Source organism: Antechinus flavipes, chromosome 1, assembly GCF_016432865.1.
Source record: "Antechinus flavipes isolate AdamAnt ecotype Samford, QLD, Australia chromosome 1, AdamAnt_v2, whole genome shotgun sequence".
NCBI lineage: Eukaryota > Metazoa > Chordata > Mammalia > Dasyuromorphia > Dasyuridae > Antechinus > Antechinus flavipes.
The window spans coordinates 589,320,513-589,337,618 of NC_067398.1; the positions used below are offsets into that span (position 1 = coordinate 589,320,513).

At 37.0% G+C, this 17,106-nt stretch overlaps 1 protein-coding gene across 1 annotated transcript in view; it reads left to right on the forward strand.

Moving 5' to 3' along the window:
• The window catches only part of BAALC (BAALC binder of MAP3K1 and KLF4), a 98,653-nt gene extending 82,422 nt beyond the window's left edge, over window positions 1-16,231 (forward strand). The window contains exon 2 of the mRNA XM_051970963.1: window positions 14,466-16,231. Coding sequence (XP_051826923.1) covers window positions 14,466-14,548 — 83 coding nt within the window. The 3' untranslated portion in view covers window positions 14,549-16,231. The remainder of the gene's footprint in view (window positions 1-14,465) is intronic.
• Window positions 16,232-17,106: the final 875 nt, after the last annotated feature.

Below are 17,106 nucleotides of genomic sequence, written 5' to 3' on the forward strand. Positions count from 1 at the left end.
CTGAGGCAAGATTTGAACTTAGGTTTTTCCTAACTCTGAGAACAACAGTCCTTCTACTACATCACCTAGTTGCTTCTATGATGTTATGATCTTTTTCTAGAGACAATATCATTTACACAATACAAATTTCAAGTACTGAATTGTCAAGGAATTTCAGCAAATGGATTATAGATAGTTGAAGTAAATTACAACTGTTTTTAACAATATCTGGGACAAAGAAATGCTTGTTGATTGACTGACTGGCTAGTACAATCATGACTCAGTTTGAGCAGATTAAAAACAGAAAATGATCTGTTCGAGATGATTCTTGTTCCTTTCTTTTAGACCAGAGATTCTTCTACTCAGTCCTGTAATTGTTCTTCTGAATCCTATTTCCATCTTTTGGTTGCAATTTGAGCTAAGTCAGCTGTTTTAGAGCCTTTGGTCATTTACTCTTGGAACCTTAGGTACATTCCTTCAAATTCTAATTGAATCTGGAATCAATACTAACCATCTTCTTCATCCACTCATATGTCTTTCCATTTTAGATTTTTAGAATCACACTTTCTCTTCATTCTATGTTTTTCTCCTCTTTCATATAAGCTCTGAATCCAGGCTATTTTCTAGTTCCCAGAACCATGGGTTTAAACCTCCAGGACATTCTTAGAATCAGAGATTTAAAGGTAGAAAGGACTTGAGATCAACTTCCTCATTTTACAGATAAGGAACGTAAAACCTAAAAAAGATTATATATATTACTCACTCAAGAGCATATAGGAAGCAGGGATAGTAGGAAAAAAATCAGGATCTGAAGCCAGGTCCTCTGATTCCAGATCCAGAATTTCCCCCACTTCATCATGTGGTTCCTTAGTTGATGACTGTTTTCTCTTCTTTCCTAGTTAACCTCTTTTTCTTTAGAATCATAGAATAATCCAGTTCAACCACTATCCAAAGAGTCTTTTAGAAGTCCATGATTCTGAATCCTCTGGTATCACCAGTTTACCTAAACATTATTTACTTCCTTGTAGCAAGACAAATCTTAAGTCTCAATAGTTTTATTTGAGGATTTGAAACATTTATTTATATGGCATATTAAAGATCATGAGCAGCATCTCCATGTGCCCAATTTTTCTCTGTCTTTTACCTTATCAAAACTTGCCCCCCTTCATCCTATTCCCTCAGGGAGCTGTTCACTGTTAGATGACAAGAGTGCTAATTGATAGAAAGAATGTTGAAACATAGACAGTGGAAAGATACACAACTACATTTGCTACTAAAAAAGGTACTAAACATTGCATGCATTTTGACCCAGCAATTCTATTGCTTTAAATTCCAAAGAAATCAAAGATTACAAACAAAAATGTGGTGACAAAAAACTGGAAATTAAAGGGGTATCTACTAATTGAAGAATATCTGAACAAATTGTTGTATTATGTATATGCTTTTGTGCTATGAAATATGAGGAAACAGATGATTTCAAATTGACATGAAAGACTTGCAAGAATTGATACACAGTGAACTGAGCAGAAACCAGAAAATTTTTATAATATTCTTGTCATAGTATCCCTCCAGAATTTGTATACATGGCAAGAAAATTATGAAAATGCATAATTCAGAAGATTTAAGAACTCTGATTAATTAAAAGATTCCAGAGGACTGATAAAGAAGAATGCTTCCTGCCTCATGGCAGAGATATAATGGGTTAATATGCAAACTAAGAAATGCTCTTTTGGATTTAAACAATGTGAAAATTTGTGCTTATGGGATTCCTTCTTCCTTCTTTTCAGAGAATGTGGGGAAATGGGGAGGAGGAAAAATGAATGCTTAAAATTGAAAATAAAATTTAAATAAAGAAGATTCAAAATACTGAAATCATAAAGGTTAAATAATTTCTCCAAGGTCACAGAGACAGGACAGCTAGGTCCTGATTAGTGTAAATAATGAATTCCATGAAATAGGATTATTATTCAAATAATGAATTATTTAAATTTTCATAATATATTCATTTCATTATTCAAATTTAACTATATGAAGTCATAATTATATGTTAAATATGGTAATTGGTCCAGCTCAGTAAAAGTATGCAGAAAAAAACCCTTTAAATAGATTTTAAAATTTTTGCTTATTAATGTAATGTAACAGGAAAGAATTTTAGAAAAGTTGTATTTCTGATTCAAGATTCTTACAAAGTAATAGTTATAGAAAATAAAATTACAAAAAGACTACAAAATACATATCTCAAGATAAGACTATAATTTTAATATGATGAAAACATCTCTTTCTCAAAATCTCCCTACATATGCTGATAGGTATAAAAACCTTTATCCTCATCTCAAGTAAATTTGCATGCTCACTTTCTTACACTATGAACCAAATGACTTAAGGCTCTATTCTAGAAGTCATCCTTTTCCAGAATAGCTTTATTTTATCTGCATTAAATTTTTGTTGATCAAAGTATTCACCTTCTTTTTAATTATTTTCTTCAATACATCAGAATGTTTAGCTAGGGCAACTTTTTCTGCACTGGTCATCTCTCTAGTAATTTTAACACTATGATATTGAACTCAATTTTGAAGCATTGAAATCAATCAATATTTGCTTATCGTCATCAGCCTCAGGCACTTACTAGTTGTGTGACCCTATCACTTAAGTCTGTTGGTCTCAGTTTTTTCATCTTCCAACATGTTTCTTCACTATCCATTTCATATCCATTTTCTTTCATTGTAGATGTGAAGTTTTTGTCTGAATGACTGTTCTGTTAATAGGAATGTGGTTTTCATTGCTGTTTTCAATCCTTATAGCTAAGATATTTCACCTCTATCACTGTAACACTTCTATTGCATGTAGTTGTTTGTAAACCACAAAAAGCTGATGGCAAGCATACATTTTTCTCTTATTTCTCCTATGTATTTTATAATATTATGGGCCATAAATTCAGACATTCAAACATTTTGTTCTTCTTTTGTGTTACCATGACCACATTTATACCACTCAAATATATTAAATTGTTCTAACATTGTGACAAACTATTGTTCTTGTTGTTGTTCTGATTCTTCTATGGTTTCCTCTGAAGTATTTTTTTCTATTGGCCATTTTCTTAAGGGATTTAAAAAATTAACATAGCTACTGGTAATAGGATGTTTTAGCATATTACATTCACTTTTCATGAGAGGCAAATTCAGGCTGATGATGTAGTAGCATATTAAAACCCTGATCAAATAACATCATATTAACTGAATTGTGCTTCACCCTAAATACAGCATGATATCATTTTATAATCACACTAAATCAAATTCTGCAGCATTCAAACTCACATTAATCTCAACTGGCTGTAACTGACAGACTAAGGTTCTTCAATTTGGTTGGTATTCTACCCAATGTACCACAGCTATGGTCTCTGAAGAAGCTCACAGAGAGGGAAGATAGAAATAAAAGAATATGCCTCACTGAGGGACAAAATGTTAGGCTTATTTACATCTAGCATACTTAAATTAGTACAGATACATGAATTTGAGGGCAGCTGAATGGTGCAATAGATAAAGCATTAGACTTCAAATTAAGAAGACTCATCTTCATGAGTTCAAATACAGCCTCAGACACTTACTAGTTGTGTGGCCCTGTCACTTAACCCTGTTTGTCTCAGTTTTCTCATCTGCAAAAATAGAAAACCAATCCAGTGTCTTGCCAAGAAAATGAGGTCACAAAAATTCAAACACAACTGAAATGACTCAACAACTCTTACATTTGTGAACCTCTTGTCAGGAAGACATTTTGTGATAAAGATATATGAAAATGATTTGGAACTCCCTCTGGATGTGTGTGAGGGAGGAGGAAGAATTGGCAATGGAAAGAAAAAACTTAGCAATTCACCTCATGATTTTAGAATCCTACCTTCTATGTTAAGTGTGGGTTGTGGTTTTTTCTTTTTTCTTTTTATATGTCACTAATACATAGTTGCAAAGTTGACTAGCCCAGTCCTCAGGGAAAAAACCTAGATCGAAAGATCAAAGGTTCTTAAAATTAGATTTCTTCTAACTCAACACACATCAATTAATGTTCTTATCCTGTGCTAGGATACAGACAAAATGAATCAAAACAAAACAAACAATAATCCCTACCTTCAATGAGTTTACTCCTATTTCTTTGTATCCCCCTCAATTCATAGTGTTACACATGTAATCAATTATTGATACTAAATAAATGGAGCCAGACTAAGAAACCACTTTACATGAATCCTTCAACTCCTATAAAGGCAAAAGTCCATTTTGTAATATAAATCTCAAAGCATCTCCCTAAAAGGATTCCAGAAGAAAAGTATCAGTTGTATTTTTAAGACTAAAATTCAGAGTGCTCATTATTGCGTCTTTACACAGTTTTTGTGCAGGAAGACTCCAAGTTGTGCTGGATTATAGCATCTTTGACCATCTGCTTCCCCTGCAGGATTTTTTGATGATTTCTGGAATTCTTTCCATTTAGGCCATTAGCAGTTTCTGTACCCTGCCTAATGATGCAAATAAGGCTGATTCTTGTTTGAGCTGCTAAGATCAAATATTCCTTGTTGACTCTGTGATAGTGCCTTGAAAATCCATGAGACAGGGGCAAAAAGAATAGAGCCCAAAAGAAATCTGAGGTTTGTTAAATGTTTGTTAAATGTTTGCCTTTAATGAGACTAGAAAAATGGGGAGAAATGATGTGGGATTTGAATTAACAGAGCTTTTAAAGTTTGCCTTTTAGCCATTTGAATAAGAAGGAAATCCTATCTGATTAGTACTGGGAACTGTATAGTTCACATGAACTTGGATAGCACAGTGGGATAGGGTTCCCACAGCAAGCAGGAAACTAATGAGTGGTCTCTGGATCTGCCCTTGGTTCATTGTGATTCTGGCAGGTGCTTTGTCAAATTGCTTTAGCCTTTGTGACCTTTGCTGAAAGTAGCCTAATTCCTTTCTCACAGGGAGGTTGAAATAACAGGTCAATCCTGAGCATAATTGAAGCACCATCTCCAAAGTTCTTAGGACATTCAGGCAGAGCAATGCAAGCAGGTACCATTCACAAAGTAACTTTTTTCCTCTTAAAATAAGTCTCATTTTCAGACTCACCTTCAATAGAAACTAAGAACTGTGAATTAAAGACTGAGAGAAATAGTTCAAAAAAATTTCAGAGATCATTTAGATCAGTCCATACCCCAAAAGAAATCCCTTTTATGATATCATCAGTGACTGGTCACTTGGCCTCCACTTGACCTGTGGGAATAGGAACTCATTTCCTAAGGTGGCAGCTGATTTTACTTTTGGACACTCTATGCAACGACTCAAATGCCAAACCGTTCATTGTTAAATTGGAAAAGAGTAAGTAAATTGTGGGTGAATTACCAAGAAAAAGGATCATAAGTCAAGCTGTTTATTGCTGACAGGTATGAAAGTGTGTGGCTCCCCAGCCCAAAGGATCCATGGGCAGAAAGGCAGTGGCACAAGAGTACAATCTAAGGAGAAGCTCAAATCTCTCAGTCTCTGTTCTTATATCTGATTTTTGTTGCTGAGCATATTCACAGGCAATTGAGTGGGAAGAGTGCCTTAAAGGCAGTCAATCAGTGGGTGGTCTGGATGGCAAACTCCCTGCCCTTTCCTTGTTGACTGACAATAGCATTGTAATTAGGAAAGTGTGTTAATCTTGTATTTCTGGATTGTGATGGCATATTAAACTGATTGTGATAAAAAGAACTTTTTTTTCCTTTACTAAATGTGGCCAATTAAGCCTAGATTGGATACATAGAAACTTCTTAGTACATAGCAGAGTCAATCACTGGTCAAACATGGAGTCACTTCGTTTAGCTAGGGCCCAGGTAGTCTGCTGGTAAGCCAATATCACAGGAAGGCAGGCTAGAAAAACTGTGACAAAAGGAAAAGGCCGGTTATAAAGAATTCTGAATACCAAATGAAATTTTGTATTTTGATCCTAGAAATAACAGGAAGACACTAGATTTTCTTATTTTAAATTTTATTTTTATTCTGAATTTATGTGTCCAATTCTTTGTTTAAGATCTTTTATTTAATTTTTAAAATTTGTTTCATTTCTTCTAGGAATTCATATAGTCCTCTGGATATCCATATGATCTTTGTGGGAAATCCAGCTTTTTCCTTTGTATCTCTGCTAACAGTTGTTATGAAGTTGGGTTTACAATTATTTTTGATATTAGATGAAGTTTTCTTTGATTTATTCATGTTTTCATCTTTTCCCTCCTGAATCAGGGCTTTGTGCCAGGGTTGGGCTCTGACTCCTGCTATGCTTTTGGGTAAGATGACCAGCACTGCTTGGTCTTGCCCTAGTCCCCTGCCTTCTTGCACTAACCTTCACCTCTTTGGATATTTGGAGTTTAGAGAGTTCAGAGATGCCTTTGACATCTAGGACATGAATATTATTGACTCCAGGACCCATGCACCTGGTCTGTTGAGGTGTAAGTATTATAGTATTGTGTTGGGTGGACTACTATGCTGGTTGCTCTCTGCTTTTCTACTCCTGTGGCTTCTAAGGAGCTTTCTGATGATCTTGTGACTTTCTCAGATGAATCTTTCATTCTTGATATTTCTGGACATAGACTATTATAGGATGCAAGTCTCCCTGTGAGGTTACAATTATGCTAGTGGTAGCTTTGATACTGGACAGTTCCAACTGACCTCTTGAGAAGCTTTGGGTTAGAAGATATCAGTGTAGTTTCTCAGTGATTTATTAATCATTATTTCATCTAGTATACACTTCAGGGTTGCTGAAGAGCATGTGGTTGCTGAATGGCCTGCCTCTAGCATAAGAAGTCTAATCATTTGGGCCTATTAAGTAAGAGAATGACATGATCTGGTTTACATAGGCTTTAGGAAAATCATCTTGGCAGCTATGTGGAGAATGTAGTGGAGAAGTGGGAAGAGAGAGAGAGAAAGAGGGAGGAAAGGAGGAGGGAGAGAAAGAGAGAAGGAGGAAGAGAGGGAAAGAGAGAGAAAGGGAGGAGGCAGGGTGGGAAGGAAGAAGAGGAGAGAGGGAGGAAGTGGAGGTAGAGGAGAGAGTGAAGGAAAGAGAGAAAGAGAAAGAAGGAGAAAGAGAAAGAGAAAGAAGGAGAGAGAGAAAGAGAGGGAGAGAAGGAAGAAGAGAAGGAGAGAGGGAAGAAAGGAGAGGGAGAGAGGGGAGGAGAGAGAAAAAAGAGGAAGGGAGAAAGAGAGAGAAGAACAAGGAGAAAAAGAAGGAGGAGGAGGAGGAGAAAAGGGAGGAGGAGGAGGAAGGAAGAGGAGGAAGGAGGAGGAGGAAAGAGGAAGGACAAAGGAGGAGGAAGAGGAGAAAGGAGGAGGGAGAGAAGGACACAGAGAGATAGAGACAGAGACAGAGACTCAGAAAGATGCAGACAGAAAAAGAGAAACAGACAGACACAAATACATACATTGAGTCTGAAGGCAATGCAGGAAAATTTCATTTTTTCTTATTCTTATGATCAGCTCTGTGTAATAAACTTACTCGGTTAACCCCCATACCTGTTCAAAGATCTAAAGCAGGGGCTCTTTTACTAAAAACTCTTGAATGTCTGAAGGAGGCTTTATTTCTCTAGAGTTTTCTCCACTTTTTATCAAGATATGATACTATACATTTGATTTATAATTAGAGAGTTGCCAGAGTATTAATGTGTCTGCCTTTCTGTCTTTGAGGTCAATTCTAGAAATTCAAATACCAGCTTCCTAAATTCTGCTCTCTTTCCCCATCATCAAACCTCAGATATTCTTGGTGTTCTGCCTCTTTGTTGTCTTATATCTTAAATTCCCAGATTAAGTTAATGTTACTAAAACATTAATTTAATCATTTCATGTCACAGCTCAAAAATTTCCAATGCCTCCTTATTGCCTAGAGGATACATTCCAAAATCCTGAACCTGGCATTTGAAGAGCCCAAGGGATGGCAAAACCTTCAGCTGGGTGTGGTGGAATCTGGGGAGCTTGAGTAAGGCTGATAGCATCTGGATTTTCATTTCTTGAGAAGAAAATTAAAGAGACCAAAGGAAATTAACCTGAAGTTCCGGATCAGAATTTTGTAAGGATATAAGAAATTATCTAATATAATCCCACTTCTCTCTCTTATTTTCCAGGGGAGGAAACTGAAGCTCAGCATAATTGAATTTTTATAAAAAAAATTCATGAAGCCTTTACTAATGTAGGCACCAAGTTAAATCTTGGAGATAAAATATCCCAAAATGGGGTTTGCCCTCAAAGAACTTACTTTCTATCAAAAGATAAAATGTAGGAGAATTGTGTCTAGAGAGGGGTGTTTCAGGTTTGGAAGTCACTGGGATGCTAAGTGGAATAAAGAGGAATTGATTGTGTGACCTTTCTAGGAATGGTAATGTTGATTTGATCTTGTCCCAGTTCATTCAATAGTTGAGCTAAAACTAGAAATCAGTTTTCTTAACTTCCAGCTTCTGATTGCACTCTGAATACAAACCTACTTTTAGCAGTTAAGAAAGAATTTTCTCTGGAGTTTAATAAACTGGGTAATTGACTTTTAAACCTTGAGAGAAACAAGCCCATATCTATCGTGGAATTATTGTTTCCAAATTGGCCTCTCCAATGAAAGAAGAACTAGAGAATCATTTTTAATGAAAAAGTGCAGCTAAGAGTGTTAGAAACTACAGACTCTGGGGCAAGAAACCTACAAAAGTCAAAGAGCAAACAGCAGGAAAAGGAAGGTCAGCCGTGAAAAGCCACTAAAAGAAAGATGGTGGACCACTGACCTTCCAGAGAGATACCACTAAACTCAGGGAACTTTAGAATACTTAAAATAACCTCAAAAGAGAGAAAAATATGGAAGAAGCACAATAATCTTCCACAGGAACCACAAAACAGAAGAGCAGTCAGTAATTTAAATGAAGTAACACTTTCTCCTTGGCCCTCAATAAGGAAAATAAATCACTAAATTAGGGGTTTCAACGGCTGCTGGGAAACCACACCGGGAAGGAAAGTACCTGTATGATTCAAACACCCTCAGCACACTTGAAGAGGTTATGTATTTACTCAGAACTTTGAGCTCTTACAAACCCAAAGCACTTTTCATTACCTCAAGAACTCTGAGAGCATTCCTTAAAGAAGTGACCTGCATGCACTATGATCCTGCAGCTTTTCCTCCTGCTCCAACTTTGTACTTGAAATTATAATTAGCTGGTTTCTGCTGAAGTGAAACAACTCAATTAGCCTCCCTCCATGTAAACCCCAGTTCCCAAACTCACTGATATGAGACTATTTCCTTATTGGTAGATATCTCACCAATTCCAGCCCATCCACTCTTCTGGAAGACCTGGGACTTTGATTTTCATCATTAAAAAAAGTCCCATACTAATGGACTTTGGGACTGGGTGTTAGATACATGCATCCATAGACTGCTAATATAAGAAAAGAATCTTTTATAAATACCTTAAAAGTTTCCCAAGCTTCAAAAGAACCCTGAGAGGGAGAGACTTTGGAGTAGTAAGTACCCTGAGAGCTGGTCTAGAGGTAAGGAGAAACTGGCAACATTCAGGTTCTGCCTTTTACTCTACACTTAAATGGCTTGTGGTCCTGGACAAAGCTCTAAGGTGAATCATCTGCAATGTTTGAGAGATTTTCCTTCTCAAGAGTTCCCTTTATTAATGAAATTACAGGGTCTGCTCCACAGCATTAAATATGGCATGATATAATTGTTGGCATAATATAAATGTTGGTAGTACAGTGAATAGAGTGCTGGGTTTGGAATCATATATTCCTGAGTTCAAACCTGGCCTCAGCCACTTACTAGCTGTGAGATCATTAGCAAGTCTCTTAATCTTGTTAGTAGTTTCTTCATCTGTAAAATGAGCTGGAGAAGAAAATGGCAAACCATTCCAGTATCTTCACCAAGAAAATCCCAAATGGATTCCTGGATAGTTAGCCATGACTGAAATGACTGAATGACAATATAATTGTTGTAGCACTCAAAACTTGAGAGTAAGGATAGAAGTCCCAGGGAAATGCTATTTGGTGTTTTATCATCAATGTCCTGCAGCTTTGCCCTTCAGGCCCATAAGGACTTTGGCATATACTATGAAGCTGCATTCTAAGAATTACTGTCAAGACATCTAGTCCTGTAGGTGCACCCTCTGGTATATCTTGTTCCCATTATTTAGAATGTGAACTTCTTGATACCAGGGATAATCTGTCTCTTCTATTTATGCCCTCAATGCTTAGCTCAGATGTTGGTTCACAGTAAGCTCTTAACAAATGCTGTTCCAGTCCCTATAACAATTCTGTGACATTGTTTAATTCAATTCAACAAATATCTATTGAACATTTACACTGTGCCAGGCATTGAAGATACAAAAGCAAAAATAAAATAGCCCTTGCTATCTATCTCCCAGTACTCCTGCCTGACACTTACTCTAAATCTCCTTTCCTGTTCATACATGTCTCTAAGCCTAAGGCTCTATTCTAGACTCTCTTTTCATTTTTCTTCCTACAATATATTTGATAATCTCATCTTCATCTTCATCATTCAATGAGCATATGGTTGCTGATGACTCCCAAATCTATTTATCTAACCAAAATCGCTCTCCCAACTCCCCTCTTTGGTCTCTATCAGTCTGCCATTCACTTATCTACATGGCACTGGACATATCCTTTAACCTTTTAGTTTCCATCTGTAAATTACTTGGACTAAATAAATCTCACAGTTACCTTCCAGTATTAAATCTTTGATTCTAATAGCATCCAGTCACTTTTATAGGGTTAGTTGCTGGGAACCAAAGGAACTTCCCAGAAGTAAATTAAGACAGTCACCCCTGTCTCACATGATGAAGTGGCCTTCCTCTTTCCTAAGGCCAACTCTTCTCTCTGATCAAGCAATTCTACCATTTCTCCTCCTTTTGGATCACTTATTTTTAATCTCTCCATGGGTACTGGCTTATTCCCTCCTGTCTACAAACATGCTCATGAATCCCTCATCCTGGAAAAAATCCTCACTTGATCTGCCTATACTCCTTTCATTCTATATCTATTCTACTCTCTGTAGGTAAACTTCTAGAAAGCAATAAATACAGCAGGGGAGAGGAGGGAAAGGGCTACAACATGGAATATCACTATAGTCTCTGGCACCCATGGTCTTTGGGTCAGAATATGACCATATTTGATAAATTGGGAACTAAGTGTCTTTGAGTGCATCTTCATATGTATTTATAAATGACAAAAACATTTCTGGAATTTAATATGCCTCTCTATATAAGACACAAGTAATCCAATTGATATCATATTTGTGATTTTGATCTAATATTGATTATATTTCTTAATCAAGTTTGGACAAGTAACTTTGCCTTGTGTACAATTAATTGGCCCTTTGACAACTCACAAAGGATATTTAATCAGACACTTGAGCTATATCTTTAGCCTTATCCTGTAAAAGAGATAAGAGGTACACTACTAAAGGACAGAAAACAGAGGAGGGAGAGAGAGAGAGAGAGGATGAGAGATAGGGGGAGGGAGAAAAATGGAGGGAGGGAAGAAGGGAAGAAAAAAGACAGAACCAGAGAGAGGCAGTGACAGAAACACACAGGGACACAAAGACAGAGAAACACAAAGAGAGACAGAAAGACAGAAGAAGAGAGAGACCAATACAGAGGATGAAAAGGGGGGAGATAAAGGAAAAAAGAGAAAGAGAGGGAGAGAAAGGAAGGGAGGGAGGGAGAAAAGAAAAAAGAGGGAGGGGAAAGGAGGGGAGAGAGAGAAAGAAGGAGGGAGGAAAAGGATAAAGGGAGAAAGAGGGAGGGAGGGAGAAAAGGGAGGAAGAAAGAGAGAGGGGAAGAAAGACAGGGGAAGAGAGAGAGAGAGGGAGGGAGGAAAAGAGAGAGGGAAGGAGGGAGGAAGGAACAGGAAGAGTAGATAAACAGATAACAGAAAGAGTACTGATTTCATACTTACTTAGGGAACTTAAAAGGTCTCAGGAGAGAAGCATTAATACTTTTTCTTAGGAGAAAAGAAACCACATGACCACAAAACTTATAGTGGTTGGAGGCAAAAAGCAATGTTTAGTTTCTGACCAAATAGAAGAGCTCTGTCACCAGAGCCAAAAGGAAGCAAAGGACAAAGCAATGATGTAAAGAAGAAAAACCAGTCTTTGCCCTCCCATACTACTGTGAATTATGTGCACTATGTCAGTAGTGGAAGAAAGAGGTCAATTCTTTATTACTCCTAATCTTTTGGAGGGTTCTGACCATGGGCTAGTCCTATTTGTCTGGAACATTGCCTGAGGGAGATGGGGGTTCACCAGAGAAAGGAGAGTTGTGCTGACTTAAGCCTACTTATAAGTTCTTTCTAGTTTCTGACTAGTGAAATAAAGCCTGCTTATGTAGTCACTGTAACACTTACCCTGAATGCTAGCTGTGAGCTATAATCTGATGTTTATCTATGCATCTCTCCCTCATTACCACCCACTCTTCAATACATTCTTTGAGGGCAGGGACATTTTTTTCCTTTGCATTTCCAGAGCCTGATGAAATGAATTGAATACTAGAATTTCAGGGCCAGTCTCAGAAAAATATTTGGGTTCTGCTCTCATCCCTATCCAAGTAAATGAGAGATGTAGTAATTGGGACAGTTCCAAAACAGATTTGCTATTTGCAGAATGTATTTCAAACATTCTTTGGCAGGTTTCATTGTTATTGTACTATGAACTGATACAAAATTTAAAATCTTTTTTTTTTTAAATTAAAACTTCTTATTTTTCAAAACATATGCATGGACAATTCTTCAACATTAGCCCTTGAAACATCTTGTGTTCTAATTCCCTCCTCCTTCCCTCCCCTGGATTGCAAGTAGTCCAATATATGTTAAACATGGTAGAAATATATGTTAAATCCAATATATGTATACATATTTATACAATTATCATTCCGCAAGAAAAATCAAATCAAATCAGGAGAGAGAGAGAGAGAGAAAGAGAGAAAGAGAGAGAGAATAAAATGCAAGCAAACAACACCAAAAAGAGTGAAAATGCCATGTTGTGAACCACATTTAGTTCCCATAGTCCTCTCTCTGGGTGTAGATGGCTCTCTTCAACACTGAAAAATTGGAACTGGGAAAATTTAAATTCTTAAGATTTAGAGTTGGTACAAATTGCAAAGAGATAAATATGGGTTAAATGTAAAGCCAAACTTCCTATTAATTAGAATTACTCCAAAGTGGAATGGGTTGCTTTGGCATGTAGTAATATTTCATGAAACACTTCATGAAAATAAGAAAAACTTTGGACTTTTTTTTGCTGAGGCAATTGGGGTTAAGTGATTTGCCTAGGGTCACACATCTAGGAAGTGTAAAGTGTCTGAAACCAGATTTGAACTAAGGTCCTCCTGACTTCAGGGCTGGTGCTCTATCCACTACCTAACTGCCCCTAGACAATGTTTTTCAAAGATACTGTATGGGTGTGTGTGTGTGTATGGACAAATTTATTTTTATTTTCTAATAGTATTTTATTTTTTCCAAATATATGTAATGAGAGTTCTTAATATCCATTTTTGTAAAATTTTGTGTTCTAAATCTTCTCCCTCCCTTCCTTACTTCCCCTTTCCCCAAGACAGCAAGAAATCTGATATAGTTTAAATATGTGCAATCCTTTTAAACATATTCTCATATTTGTCATGTAGTACAAGAAAAATCAGACAAAAAAAAAGAAAGAAACAAGCAAACAAAAAGATGAATGTTTCATATTATGCTTCCATCCACATTCTGTGTCCATAATTTTCTCTCTGGATATGTTACAGCCTTTAAGCAAGCTTGGAGATTAGGAAGTAACATTTCAATGATAGTTGAGTGAGTTTTGCTTTAAAAAACACATACTACCAATAACTGGAGCCAGTTTTCAGTTACTATAATCTTTTCTCTCCTAGGGAATTTAGCCAGGTGTTCTCAAGAATGGCAATTAGCTGATTTTTAGCTTTTAAAATTTAACAGCTGAAAACCAGTCAAGCAATCCAACCTAGGCAGTTTTGCATGAATTTGTCATCAACCAATTTTATTTTAAAGAAGTTGATTTGTCTCTTCTGTGCACCACTAAGTATTGTTTGTTGTCCTCACTCCCCCCCCCCCCCCCACTCCCATATTAATATCTGTTCTGGCCCAGTGAGACTAAGTAATTATGTGAGGAGAAGGTCTGTCTTCCAATGGGAAAGAAATGCTGTTTAGGAAAACTAAGTAATTAATACTGTTTTTTCCTAAGTGTTAACTGACTGACTCTGGGTTGAGTCAATGCATTTTTTTTCTGAAAAGTGCATGAGGTTAAGTTACTTCCAGAGATCAAATTCTAGGTGAAGAATGTTGCTTGCTGTCAAGGTGTTAATCTATAGCTATGTAATCTCACCTCGCCCCCCTCCCCCCATGATACCCTTCAAAATGTTAAAGAAGGAGGGGTCTTTGGCTATTGTCAGGTGGAGGTGTAACGATGTTGTAAATCTTTTTTAACAGGTGAAAAAAGAGCGCAAGCAGATGCCAGCAAGAGAAGTCACCATCAGTGTTACCAAAAGCATCCCACAAATGGACAGATATAGAAGAATTATGAAGAACTGAGTGAATTAACTGCGTTTTCAAATCAAAGAAGATAGACACTAGCGTCATTTAGCAGTATTTTGCTGATGTCTCAATAGAATGTAAAGAAGATGGATGCTCCCAATTGAATAGGCTAAACTGCTGAGTGCCTTGGGTTACTTTGTGTCTCTTACCTGGCAGCAAACAGTTGCCATCAGTGTTTGGACATTCACTGATCTGTGTTTATCTAAGGTGTTGGCACAGTACTCCTATATGATAATAAACTGCTAATGGGCCATTTGGTTTTTCTCCCCTCTATCTAGGTTCTGTCAGATGTTCTACCCCAGGTCTGACCATCTGGAATTTCAGTAGTCTACTGCAGTCACAAGTCACATTTTGAAAAGGAAAATGGCAGGGGAAGAGTGTAAAAATAGGGGAGAGTTATTACCCAAGAGCAGCCATTATTTCTGGGTCATCACTTCAGTGGTATTTTTATACCTGTGTCCCAAAACTTTCAGCATTTCAATTGGCTTCAAAACTGGCTTTTCTCCAACTTCCCAAGGAGAGAAACCAAGAAATAGGAAATCATCAATTTTGTTTTTATTTCAGCACGAGAGTAAAGATTCAGATTCATCCCAGTGCTATAATGATGTCCCTTTTTCCCATGGGGAAACAATCCTTGGATAGGGGAGGGAAAATATTTCCTGTGTCACAAGTCCCACAGCAAACAGGACTTTACATAATTGTCAGCTTCTCAGCCTTCTCCTACAGGAGGTGCTATGTCAGCCCCAAAGAGTAATTGCAGAGCATGGGGCCCACTTAGCCAATCTGGGGGGCTGTTTTGGATCATTTGGTACAAATGAATTCATTTTTCCTGTTTACGAAATCTGTCTTCCATAAGATCAGAAAAGTGGAAAGAACATTGAGCTTAGAGCCAAATTCCACCTCTATAACATGTCTTACCTATGTGACCATAGGCAAGTCATTTCTCTCTCTGAGCTTCATCTATAAATGAGGGAGTTGAATGAAATGGCATATATGGTCCCTTCTAGCTCTAAATCTATGTACATGTCATCTAGAATTGGAAAAAATCTTATTGGTCAATCAGATCCAACTCACATACTTTATAGGGAAGGCAATAGAAGCCCAGAGATATGAGTAATTTGCTCATATTCACACAAGTTAAGAGGCAGAGAGCTTGGATTTGAACCTGGATCCCCTCTACACCTAGCACTCTGTCCCCCGAGAACAATGGTTCTCAGGAGAGTTGTAAGTATATCACTAAAATGACTAATCAAAGTCTATTTATCATTATATGAATTAAGAAATCAAGGAACATTTCAGTGGCACAAACTGATTTTCCCCTTGTGCTGCCTTCTAGATAAATAACCTAAAGCAGATCCAAGGGATTATGTCATTTTGGGACCTGGGAAGTCATCATGTTAAGAAACTATCAGAATAATGTGCATTTACTCTTCTTAGAAAATTTATACAGTAAAAAAAAAAAATAAACTTTTGGTAGACATCTATTTTCTAGCAATCCTATAAAATGATGGAGAAATGTGTATATTTAGCTGAAAACATTTTTTCCCCACCAATAATATTACATGCATTTCTAAGCTGTGTAACACACCTGGGATCTTCCTAAGGGAGAATAAGAGTTCTTTCATCAGCTGCTGTTTAAATAAATTCAATTTTTAGCTGAACTAGGCAATCTGGTGATGTGTGTTTATGTAACCTATGCACATGCAGGTGAAAATATAATTAGCCAACTTGCCTGTCAATTCATTGCCTTAGTAGTTTTCGACAGAAGCCAGGTGCAGGTTAAAGCTAACAATTCCTTTTGCAGTTAGCATTGAGAAAACTGTTCAGATTCTAGGTACAAAGATTCTAAAAGTTCATAAGAGTTCAGTTAGTCCAATCCTTTCTCCTTTCACCTTTCAGATGAGGAAGCAGAAGCCCAGAAAGGTGAAACATCTTGTTGAAGTTCTTTCAGTAATTTGAGCCAGAACTTGAACTCAACTCTTTTTATTCCAGTCCCAGGGTGCCTACTACCATACCACACTACATTACACATGGCACAAAATGAACTGGTGCTAGTACTTGTAGTTAAATTTCCTATATTATTTAGATCTTAAATTTTAGCCTTAGACTCCAGACCCAGATGTTGTCTTTATCAACTATACAAACCTTTAGATAACCTCAATTTAATGAATGTTATTAAGTTCCTACTGTGTTCAGGCTCCTTTGATAGGCAAGATAAAATGACAAGCTTAACTTGGATAGTGACTTTTTCCTCCCAAAAGCTAATAGTCTGGTTTGGGGGGGGGGTGGGGGGGTGGAGACACACATACACAGATACACATATACACCCATACACAAAGATAGATAAAATACACGATAAGTGCACAGAAGTAAAACATACTATGTGAAGCCCTGATGGGGTAGTTCTAAGTTCATTACTATTTGAGAGTAAAAAGCTTGATAAGGAAAAGCATCCTGAAGGGTATTGTACTTGTGTTTAGTTCCTCCAAATCCTTCTTCTTTATCTTTCCCCATCCTCCTTTGCTTTAGTCTCTCA